Source organism: Macrosteles quadrilineatus, unplaced genomic scaffold, assembly GCF_028750875.1.
Source record: "Macrosteles quadrilineatus isolate MER2022 unplaced genomic scaffold, UCM_ALF_1.0 Scaffold_2__2_contigs__length_208266976, whole genome shotgun sequence".
Lineage (NCBI taxonomy): Eukaryota > Metazoa > Arthropoda > Insecta > Hemiptera > Cicadellidae > Macrosteles > Macrosteles quadrilineatus.
Genome location: NW_026542595.1, coordinates 64,370,998 through 64,381,954, shown reverse-complemented (window position 1 = coordinate 64,381,954; position 10,957 = coordinate 64,370,998). Strand labels below are relative to the sequence as shown.

The 10,957-nt window shown below is 32.9% G+C and overlaps 1 protein-coding gene across 1 annotated transcript; it reads left to right on the top strand.

Moving 5' to 3' along the window:
- The first annotated feature begins 404 nt into the window (after window positions 1-404).
- Window positions 405-9,132, top strand: LOC128984341 (putative nuclease HARBI1). The gene is made up of 6 exons (XM_054403649.1): window positions 405-522; window positions 1,285-1,475; window positions 2,412-2,559; window positions 3,401-3,545; window positions 7,557-7,785; window positions 9,105-9,132. The coding sequence occupies exons 2-5, from the start codon at window positions 1,306-1,308 to the stop codon at window positions 7,592-7,594; spliced, it is 501 nt and encodes a 166-aa protein (XP_054259624.1). The 5' UTR covers window positions 405-522; window positions 1,285-1,305; the 3' UTR covers window positions 7,595-7,785; window positions 9,105-9,132.
- The last annotated feature ends 1,825 nt before the right edge of the window (window positions 9,133-10,957 follow it).

The window sequence follows — 10,957 nt, the reverse complement described above, 5'->3', positions numbered from 1 at the left end:
AATCTAGACTTAGCTTACGGTTTTTTTTTTTAACTTAACTTATTTAACCAAATAGAATAGGCCTATCTCCACCATCAAACTAAAGAGCCAGCTTTGGCTAAGTAAGTAGGTAACTTATTTGATTCAATTTACTTTAGGCCCTAGGCCTAGGACACTCATTCGTACGAAAATATTGATCGATATATCGATTGTTTCGTTCGATATATCGTTTGGTTAGTTAGGTTAGGTTAACCTTCAAATATTTGCCTTATTTATTTATGGACATATTAAATAAAAGTTTGGTAGGCTCTGCTCTATACGAAAGTGATTGAGTGATTCATAACAATGAATTGTTTTCAGTTTGAAGATGACGACAGAGGACCTGTCGTTTTCAACAACAGGCTGTCGCCGTGGGATCTGCAAGATAGAAGATTTGTAAAGCTGTTTAGGCTTACAAAACCTCTTGCTCGAGAGCTTTGTTATGAGCTAGAGCCCAGACTGCCAGTAGCACATCGTTCCAGTGCCATTCCAAGTGACATAAGAGTCAGTGATAATGATAAAATTTATCTTAGTTTAGTTTTGAATTTAGTTTAAAAAATAAGACCTTAAGATATAAATGTTGGTTAGGGTAAGTTAGTCTCTTTGTCAAAAAATATTGTTTTAATGGTTGCAACTTAAGGCATCTACACTTAGCTATAACCTTTTTCAGGAAATCATTAACACAAGTCAATGACCTCAGTACCACACTTTAATTTGCTTAACTTAATAGGCTACATTAAAAAAATATGGCAATTGATGGTTGTGTCTGAAATAAGTTAGGCTAGTTTTATTTAAATGATCTGGCAGTAGTCGCCCGACGACAGTAGCCAAGTCTGGGGGCTGACCGATCAGTCCCGCACTTTTGCAGCGGCGGTTCTTAAATAGCTGTTCGTATTTAGAGACCGCCCAGTCATTCTAAAGATATTTTTTTAATGTTACCGTGCATAAATGCACCCATTCGACTCAATGTTGACCTATTTAACTGCTGCGGTGCATAAATTTGACCTTAGTGGACAAGTTAATATATTCTTTTCTGACTCAGCATTTTTGAAAGAAGCTATGTTTTGATTGGCTAAATTTGTATGTGTAGTAAAGTTAAATTTGTAACTTTGGTCCAGTGAAGACACTTAAGCCCACATACACAGTGATTTGGACTAACTCCTTGATTTATCTTACGTAAATTATTTAATTATTTAAGAAAAATAAGGCTATGTGCTAAAAAAAACTCTGAGCTTGTTACGAGTTTTTAATGCTATCTAATTCTAGGTTCTGACATCTCTTCGGTTCATGGCCTCAGGAAGCTACCAGGAGTGTATTGGCCAAAACAGATACCTTGGAATGTCGCAATCAAGTGTGAGCAATTGTTTGCACTCTGTTTGCGATGCTATGGAGCCAGTACTGAAGAACTATATTAAATTTCCCTCTTCCCAAAGGGAAATGGCTGATATTAACCATGGGTGAAGTACTATAATCTGTTTTTAACTTAATGTAGGCTAGCCTGCACTCTTTCATTGTTACTTATGGATTATACAGAGGCCACCATAACAGGACCGCCACTGTGCAGTGCTGTGAGGAGTTAGGTTAGTTAATTTTAAGTTATTATTTGTAGTATATTAAACAGATAATAATAAATTATAACCTAACGTAACTGCGCAGAGCTCTTAACACTGACACTCCTATTAAGTTGGCACTCATAAAGTACATGCACCCTATGTTTTATTAATTAAAAGTTAGGCCTAAAATTAGACATTTCTGTTCGTTGTTTAAAGCAGATCACTAAAAGAACACAATTACAATGAATTCCGATGATTTTTCTGATTATTATATGATCGTATAATAGCCTATATCAGTAATTCTGATAAAAGCGACATTTTTTAAATCATTTCCATATTACCAGTAGCCTATTTTAAAGAGCATAATCCAAGTTATTTACTTAATAAATTTTATAACATTTTTGCTTTTAAAGAGTTGAGACCAAAGGGACTTTTTGTCTTGCTGTGGGCACTCTAGTTCACATTTCTTGTGCAAGCAGTATTTAGCAAGCATTAACTAAGCTTAACTTGAAAATTGTCAATTTTAAAAACAGTTATAAGCTAAGTGATTAATGATACAATGGCAATTACTCTTTGAACACATATACTGTACTGGTATGATTTTCTACTTAAGCCAGGCTAAACTGTTTTCTCATTCCAAATTTAAAAGATATAGTGGCACACAATAATAATAAATTCAGTTAAATGTTGTACACTGTTTTAAAAAATGTGTCGAGGAATCGTATTGTAGGGTTATTACTTTAACTATTATTAATCATGATTTAATTTTAACAGATCTTGATTGATTTTTTTCTTAGAATGTACTAAATCATAATTGGATATTGTATTGACTTACTTTAGATTTTGGAAGAAGTATCGCTTTCCTGGCACTATTGATGCTATTGATGGCACTCATGTTGCCATAACTTCTCCGCCCAAAAACGATCCTGAGCATCCAGAACATATTTATCTTAACAGAAAGAATTTCCATTCTATTAACACTCAGATAGTAAGTTAATAACTTACTAATAATTTTTTCAATACTGAAAACAAAATAGTAGAACTTGGAACTCTTAACAAAAAACTATGTTATTTCAATTTTATGATGTCTTGCAACTAGGTATATAATATGATAGGCCTACTTCCTGATTAGAAATTGGTAAAAGAAATATTTTAAATATTTCATTAATATCCTACATTTATTAATAAGTGCAATGATTAAAGAAGGGAAGATATTTTTTTGAAATTTATGCATCCTCTTACCGCTCTAACAAAATTTGACAATATGCTTTAGAATGCATTAAACTAACTTAAATAATGTCCTGTCAATATTTAGTATATTTACCCAACCCGCCATGTTAAACTTCCCTATCCCAAGCGTGATGTAGGCCTATACAACTTCTTTACTTCACGATTGATGTAAAGTTGAGAAAAACTCACTCGGTGATATAATGTAACCCATTTAAATAACATTGAGTGCTTAACTTAAAAAATATATCTCTATGGAGCTAACCACGTTTAACGCTAGAAATCAGCTGTGTGCTTGAATTTTATTGTTATGCTTTGAAGAATTTTCCTAACAAAGCTTTTGTTTGTAAATGAACGTTACTGTTAGAAGATGAGTTGAAATGGATAATGATTAATGAAAAATATTGTTCGTAACCTCATGCATATTGTACGTTACACGTTACGCAAGGGCGTGTTTACATCACTTAGGAGAATTATGTACCGCTCATTGTATGTATAACATTGACCTGCGTAATGTAAAAACGCTCTTACTACACGTAATGTAAATAGCTATTTCTGTTTTCTTTTATAGTTTTCATTCACAAAAACTTTTTCTTTTGTAGATATCAGATTCTGAAAGAAAGATCTTGTCCATTTGGGCAAGGTTCCCAGGAAGTAGCCACGACGCCGTTATTTGGCATCAAAGCCATGTCAAACGTCACCTAACCCGCCTTTATCATCAGGGTTTAAGGAATACGTGGTTAATAGGTAAAGTATCAAGTTAATTTCCAAACGTTCTCAATGGGGAGGGAATCGTAAAGTTACATTACATTTGACTCATAGAAATATTGATTTAAAATTTTTAACTTGCCTTAAATAACTTCCTTAGCAATGCATGCTAACACAGAGGCCATTAATTAATACCATTAGATATGACATTTTATTTTATAAATAAAGTGTGTTTGGCTTTCAAAATGAACAGCTACTAAACTTGTCATGCCAGGCCTAATCCCTTGAGCGAATAACCTGGCAAACTCATAAGGTCTGACAATCTAGAGTGGTAGACTGAATGATGAGGGCCCTTGTCTGGGAGCCTGTGATGTTATCTAGTTATAGAATTAGTTCACTGTCAGCCCTGATGAAACCTTACTCTGAAGATGCAATCGTCTATTCTCATTAACCACTGTCATAAACCTTAAATTTAGGTTTCCCTCTCCTAAAATACTTCCCCTGATTCATTTTCCTCATCCTTTCCTTTTTAATTTTGATCTAGGTGATAGTGGCTACGGCTTGGAGCCATTCCAGATGAAACCGTTCGAAAATGCCAGGGAAGGGAGCCCTGAGGATCAGTTTAACAGAAGCTTGAAAAGAGCCAGAGCTTCTGTTGAATGCACCATTGGCCTTTTGAAGAACCGTTTTCGTTGCCTCTTAAAAGCACGAACCTTACACTACTACCCCCCTGTGGCTGCAAAAATAATAAATTGTTGTCTAGCTCTTCACAATTTATGCATTGACAACAACGTCCCGTTGATCATTAACAATGCAAATTTGATCAATGATGAAATTGTACCGGATGACGTTGAACCAATTATTAATTATGGAAGAGCTGTAGCCATAAGGAAAAGAATTGTTCAAACTTACTTTTAATCATATACAATTTATTTCTTCCTACTCTATTTATATTATTCTTTTGTAAATAATTTCTTTATTTTATATTATTATTTTTTTGTGAGACTTTACCCAATTAGTGGGCTGGCCTTCGTTTCTAAGACAGAAAACTCCAATAGGCTTACAATTTTCAACAAAATTAATTGGATATTTTTTTATTCTTAAAATATCACAATAAAAAGTTGTTAATTTATTTGAAAAAAAAGTTTATTACTGAATAGCATAGGCTTTAGCATAAGTCAATAATTAGGCTAATGATAACCCACCTTGACTGAGAGGCTTGCACTTTTTCAGATATAGCCAAATTAATTGCTTAAAAGGACTCCCAAAATTAATTTTAATCTTAAAGCCCATAGACCGTAAAATAATTGGACAAGTGTTAATTGGATGATAACTTGGCACAGTTAACCTAAAATACAGACAGTACAAAATATCTAAGCACATATAAACAGGATGTATTATCTTAAAAAAAAAACAAAAACAAAAAAAAAAACACTGTGCTTTGCCACAGCTAAGATTTTCATCTTCTATTAGTTGTCATCTTCTATTAGTTGACAATAGCAATCTGTTAAATGTTAAAAAAAGAATTTAATGTCCTCCCTTATACACCTGCATACATACATTGTTGGGCAATATACACACAATATAAAAAATATATTTGTGTATAGAATAAAATACAGTTTAGGTACCTTCTTTATACACCTTTATAGCTGTAAAATATACTATCACATTATCAATATTGGGAAGTGGAGCGAGTGCCGTCCTATTTTATTTATATGCTTTTTAGTGACTGTGGGAAAAAATAATGTGTAACGTTAGTGCAAAGTGTCTTTGCTGCTCTCGAGAAACTTTTCACACTCGCTTGCGGCTTGTGTGGAAACATTTCTCTCATGTACAGCAAAGTGCCACTTTGCACACCAGTTTCACAAATAACTATTGTGGGAATGCCCCCTTATACTTTTGGTCCAACTAAATTCTATGACCGAGTGTTATCAAAGACAAAAAGAATTAATTATAGACTATGAGCTGTGCTGCGTTTACCATAGGTCCTGGCGCACGCCGCTGGGAGCGCCATGTAGCTATGGTGTACGCGCTTCGTAACTACACAGCGCTCCCAGTGGTGTGCGCCAGAACCTATGGTAACTGCTGCATGGCTGATAGTCTATATTTAATTCTTTTTGTCTATGGCATTATGCATGAATTGTCAAAAGGTTAAGAGAACTTTGAAATAACTCTTAATTTATTTTTACTACAGTTAACGCATTTCTCTACTTTTTACTATTGGTTTGAATTACTTAACTTAAGGTCATGGAGTGTGTGGTATTGTATTAATACTAAAAAAAAAAGAAAACCCAGTTTTATCACAAAAACAATTCCATTTAATATAAAAAAAGTAAGAAAAAATAAGAACAAAACAAAAAAGTCCTATTGCTGATTCTGGCAGTACTGCACAAAGCAAGTCAGCGATTTTTGCCATTGAGTCAGCTAAAGACGTTAAGGCGTCTGCAGACTGTTTAGCTATTTCTAGCTTTTTTGTTGAATTCTTCAACAACTGCCTCGCCACATCTTGCTTTGTTTTTGGCTCTCTTCCAGAGTATGTTTCTAAAAACAAAACCAAAATTCAACGATTACTTGCTGAAAACCTAATACATAACCCGAAGTCGTTATGTACATTTTACAGGGTGATTGCAAATTAAATAGACAAATACATTAAATGCAAACTTTGTACTGTCAATATTTGCATTATTCTCTAGTCAATTTTTATTTTATAACTTTGTATTCGTATTGTATTATTGATTCCCTTGCTAGTTAAGTTATGTATTTCCCCATGATAAAATGAATCAGTATCCACTCAACTAGGTAGGCCTAACTGAACTCTAGAATATTACGCTCACAAATAACTCCAAATCTTGAGGTTAGGGCACATTTTAGTAATTTAATTGTAAGGTGTGTTCATTTTGGTCACAACTTTAAACTTGTCCTTTTTCGTCTTATTCGTGACTTACGTGATCAGGCTCAACTTACGGTCATTTAAAAACCAGACAACCGTCCAACTCGCCAGGAATTCCCTTTCCTCGTTAATGGAACTCCCCCCTACCCTAAGGCAAACGAGGAGGCGCCCTGTTACTTCAAGGTGAACTGAGTACATGACTACAAATGCGATTAGGCAACACCCTCGACCTAAACCGACTGCCTTGGAAAAATCATGTAACTCTCTTTGGGAGGTTACAACGGGCACAGTAGAATGACTGCTGGGGAGAAGGAGACGATAACGAGAAAAAAGATGAAAAAACAAATAAGATATCTAAATGATTCTATGAAAAACTTGCATGCAAAGATAATCATAGAAAACCCAAACTTAATATAAATGTCCTACTCATTGTTTTGTAAACTTCACGCTTTTGGATTTTGTTTCCACATGTGTCCAATCGAGAAACATGTCCGTGTGAGATACATGCTAATATTGACATTGTTTTTACAAGATTGGGGTTTAAAAATGTTAAGTCACAGGACGGTAATAAAAAATGAGGTGATGTAATAAAAAAATCGTTTTGCCTAATATCCGAGCTTCTTGGTAATACTGTATTGTTGTGATTAAAATGACGTGTTAACTGTTTTTTTCATCTATAGACTTTTTTTTATACATTCGTGTTAGCCTAATGAATAGAACGATCCGCAATCTTTGGCACCGTACACCCACATTTAGAAATAGGCGACTTTCATATTTTTTATCACAATAGTTTATATTAGACTAATCACTAATCATTTCGCGACATGCATTCACGCATGCTAAAATCCTTTCAGCTCCTGGACTAAATAGTTACTAGGTCCGAGGTCGCATCTCCTATGATAAATAAGTTATGAGGTAAAATTAAAAAATGAGGTATTTCGTTAAGTTTTTTTTATATGAACCATTTTTTCGGGCAAAGACCAAATTTTGTTAAATGGGCGATTGAAACATTTTCAGACACATTTGAAACATTTTCTGACACATTGTAACAACAATAACATTTACCCGCAAACCCAGAATAATGTAAACTATCACAATCAGAACTATTAACGTTAGATGATGTATTTATTTATATAAACATTTTTGTTTTCAATTTTCAGGTGATGGTGATAGCAGTGTCACGACGAAGTTGAACTAAAACTAAAGGCGACTAGTAAAGGTGAAATTCGACCTTATGGACCTTCGACAACGATAACCAAAATCGAGTGTACTAATCATTTGTTGAGGAATCATGTCAAGAAATTGCAAAAGATTGGGGAAGAAAAATGGAACGAAGTTGGGCATGTTTCCGGGTAACTGAAAAGTCAAAATATACCTTCCAAGGATCAGGTACCGTATCTGATAACTTGTCACATAAAAAGATTTGTACAAACACAAAACATCATTTGTGATTGATTTGTGACATTGTCAAATCAATCTTAACCTAAAAATATAATTAAAATCATATTTTTGTCTAAATTTAAAACTACAGTTTTTAGAGAAATTAATGTTACATATAACCATACTGCTTAATTTTGTAAAAAGTACTGAGTAAAATACTTGGTTCAAAGATTGGTAAACTTTGAAAAATAATTATGGGGGAATAAAACTTTTTATTTTCATGTGTTATATATATTTTAATTGGAAATTAATACAATACATGAACAAATATTTATTTTCATAAAAAAAAAACACATTTTTTGTCACTTTAAGCGCAGACTACCCCTTTGTGAGGCAAACCTTTTTTTGTATAGGGAATTTGTTTCACTGCTTTATTTGATCATTACAGTAATAAAGTCATTATTTACTGCATTCCAAATGTAATAGCACATAACATCAATTTGACGTCAAAATTAAGTAAAAGATGTCAAATTGACGTCAAATTGTGGTCAATTTTTGTATTACATTTGTTTCCTTTATTTTTAATGGCGATATATAATTTGTGTTAGTATGATCATCAAAACCAACTTCATATTCCAACTGGAACAAAAATTATCATCAAAATGTTTACATCATTTTGCCGTAAAAATGACGTAAAATAATTATCAACTACACTGATCAAAAATCTGTATATCAAAACCTAGAAGCTTTGTTGAGCAAAATCGCGGTTTGCTCGGACTGCCAGGGCTCGCTCTCAATAATAACGAGTAACAGAAAAGGACTGAGCTGTACAGTAAATATAACTTGTAACAATTGTAAATCTACAGTGTCAATGAACAACAGTAAAAAAATACCTAAGGGACAAGCTGAAATTAACATCAGGTTAGCCTATGCCTTTAGAAGCATAGGAAAGGGCGAACAAGCGGCAAGAACTTTTTGCTTATAAACAGTTGCTATAAAATATAAAAAAATCACATGCAACCCAAATTAGCTAGCATGAAACCATGCACTTGGATGCAAAGCCCGGCCACATCTTGTCCTAAAACTTAAAAGATTTGGTAAATTTGACTATTTCGTCACACCACCCTCTTTTTCGTGTCTGTCCTCCTGGGTCTTTAAAAAACGGATATGTGTATTTGTATATTTGGTTAGCCCCTCAAACCGTTAGTAAATCAGCACCAGCCCTCTGACACAACATTTGTGCGCTGCCATCCATTTAATGACCTTTCTATAAGAATCTATTTTTTATTTTCATAACTAACCATTTTTTTATTTATTGCTCGTTACAGGAGGATGCTATAGAGAAGAATTGGAGAGCGAATATGAGTTAAATAAGTAGTGTGGATGTTAATGATGTACCTAGTTTTATTGTATAAAAAAAATTATTTGGACTCCAAGTTTTATTTTCCGGCATAATTAACTCCTATTCTATTTTTTAAAATATCATAAATTGAAAATATTTTTGTACAGTAAAATGTAAAAAGTACAACAAAGATTCTGTATGAAATTTATAAAGCCTATCATTTCCATTTTGTAAGAGACTTTTATATTGTTATTTACATAACCTTAGAATATAAACATCATAATTTGAAATAGATCAGACAGTAACAGCATAAAAATACATTTTCCACAGTTAGTTTATACCAATGTCAAACACTGCTGTTGAAAAAAAATTAAGCGTAACCAAAATAAAGTGCAGTAGGCCTAGTTATTTTATCTGTTAGGCAGAAAATTAATCAGCTGATGCCTAGGTCATCCATTTTTTTTTCAATTTGTAGTAAAACTTATAACCTTTGTACAGTGTTTGTAAAATAGGCTAGGTTAGTTATTTATTTACATGTTTTCTTCAGCATGGTTCCAACAGATTTTTGCTAAAGATTTGCCAATTATGTCATCAAGATTTTACAGAACTAAAAAATGTTTGGCACTAGTGACATTGAAATTTAGGATACAATTACAGTTCTATGAAGAATTACCAATAATTTTATAAAAAATAGGGAAAATATTTTACATAATTTTTATTATATTTGACATTTTTTAAATCAACATTGTGGTGTCAATTTGATGTGAATTTGACACCATTTTGACTAAAAAACTGAGCAATATTACGTCTAATTTACGACAAAAAGACGTCAAATGACGTTAACTTTTGAATGTTTTTTTACATAAATTTTATTTTCTTTTTTACTTTATATTGACGTCATTCTGACGTCATATTGATCTTCATTGAAGTCAAAATGACGTACAAAATATCATTGACGTTGACGTCTTTGACATCAATCTTACGTCAAATCGATGTACTTGTGCTATGTGGGAGATTGCATTACAATATATCTCATTGCTATCAAAGATTCCACCCTCTGTAAGGGGTATTTTAAGGCTGATACGAATGAGAGATGAATGTCATGAATATCTATAGTTTATAATGCATGTCGTAACTTCAATATTTATTGGTTGTTGATTAGTATTCAATCGCCCATAAAAATATATTTATTGATAAGAGAAAATATGTAGTATTAAAGATGAGTTTGGTGTTAGTATTGATGTGTTTACTTACAATAATGTGATGTTTGAAGTAAAAGAAATTATAAATAGTATGCATATTTATTCAAATTTTCTCTCAAATAGCATAATGCTAGACAGGCAATTATGGACTGGACAGTGTAATGTACTATTAGCGCATGTGAGAAAATAATTTGAATTTTAAAAACAACACCTTTCCAGTTTTTTGTTTTAGTGATGTAATAACTAAAGAAGTCAAAGATATCATACGTTCACTTAAAAATAAGAAGTCAGTTGGATGGGATGAAATTTCAGTAGACCAATTTGAGGACAATGTAGATATAATTGCCAAACCTACTTGTGAATTAGTAGAGGTGGATATACTTACTTGTATGTTCATTTACAATAAATTAATCAACGAAACAAACTAGTGTAAAAATGGACCTTTTTGAGAAGGGGTCCATCAGTATGTAAGATCTAGGAAACGCGTCAACACCCAACAAAAAGTATTCTTTTGGCAAGTTCAGCATAAAACTGTCTAAGGTTGATTTTGGAGGTGACTATATGAACACACTTGTTCATTGGTTCTGCCATTAGTTCCTAAGTCTGTGTACAGAAATTTGAAATCTGCATCTGCTAG

What these genes read in the sequence shown, in the direction of transcription:
- LOC128984341 (XM_054403649.1), top strand. Translation starts at nt 1,306, where the DNA reads ATGGCCTCAGGAAGCTACCAGGAGTGTATTGGCCAAAACAGATACCTT. An exon ending in ATGGCTGATATTAACCATGG is followed by an intron (nt 1,476 to 2,411) that starts GTGAAGTACTAT and finishes GACTTACTTTAG; the next exon opens with ATTTTGGAAGAAGTATCGCT. An exon ending in AAGGAATACGTGGTTAATAG is followed by an intron (nt 3,546 to 7,556) that starts GTAAAGTATCAA and finishes TTCAATTTTCAG; the next exon opens with GTGATGGTGATAGCAGTGTC.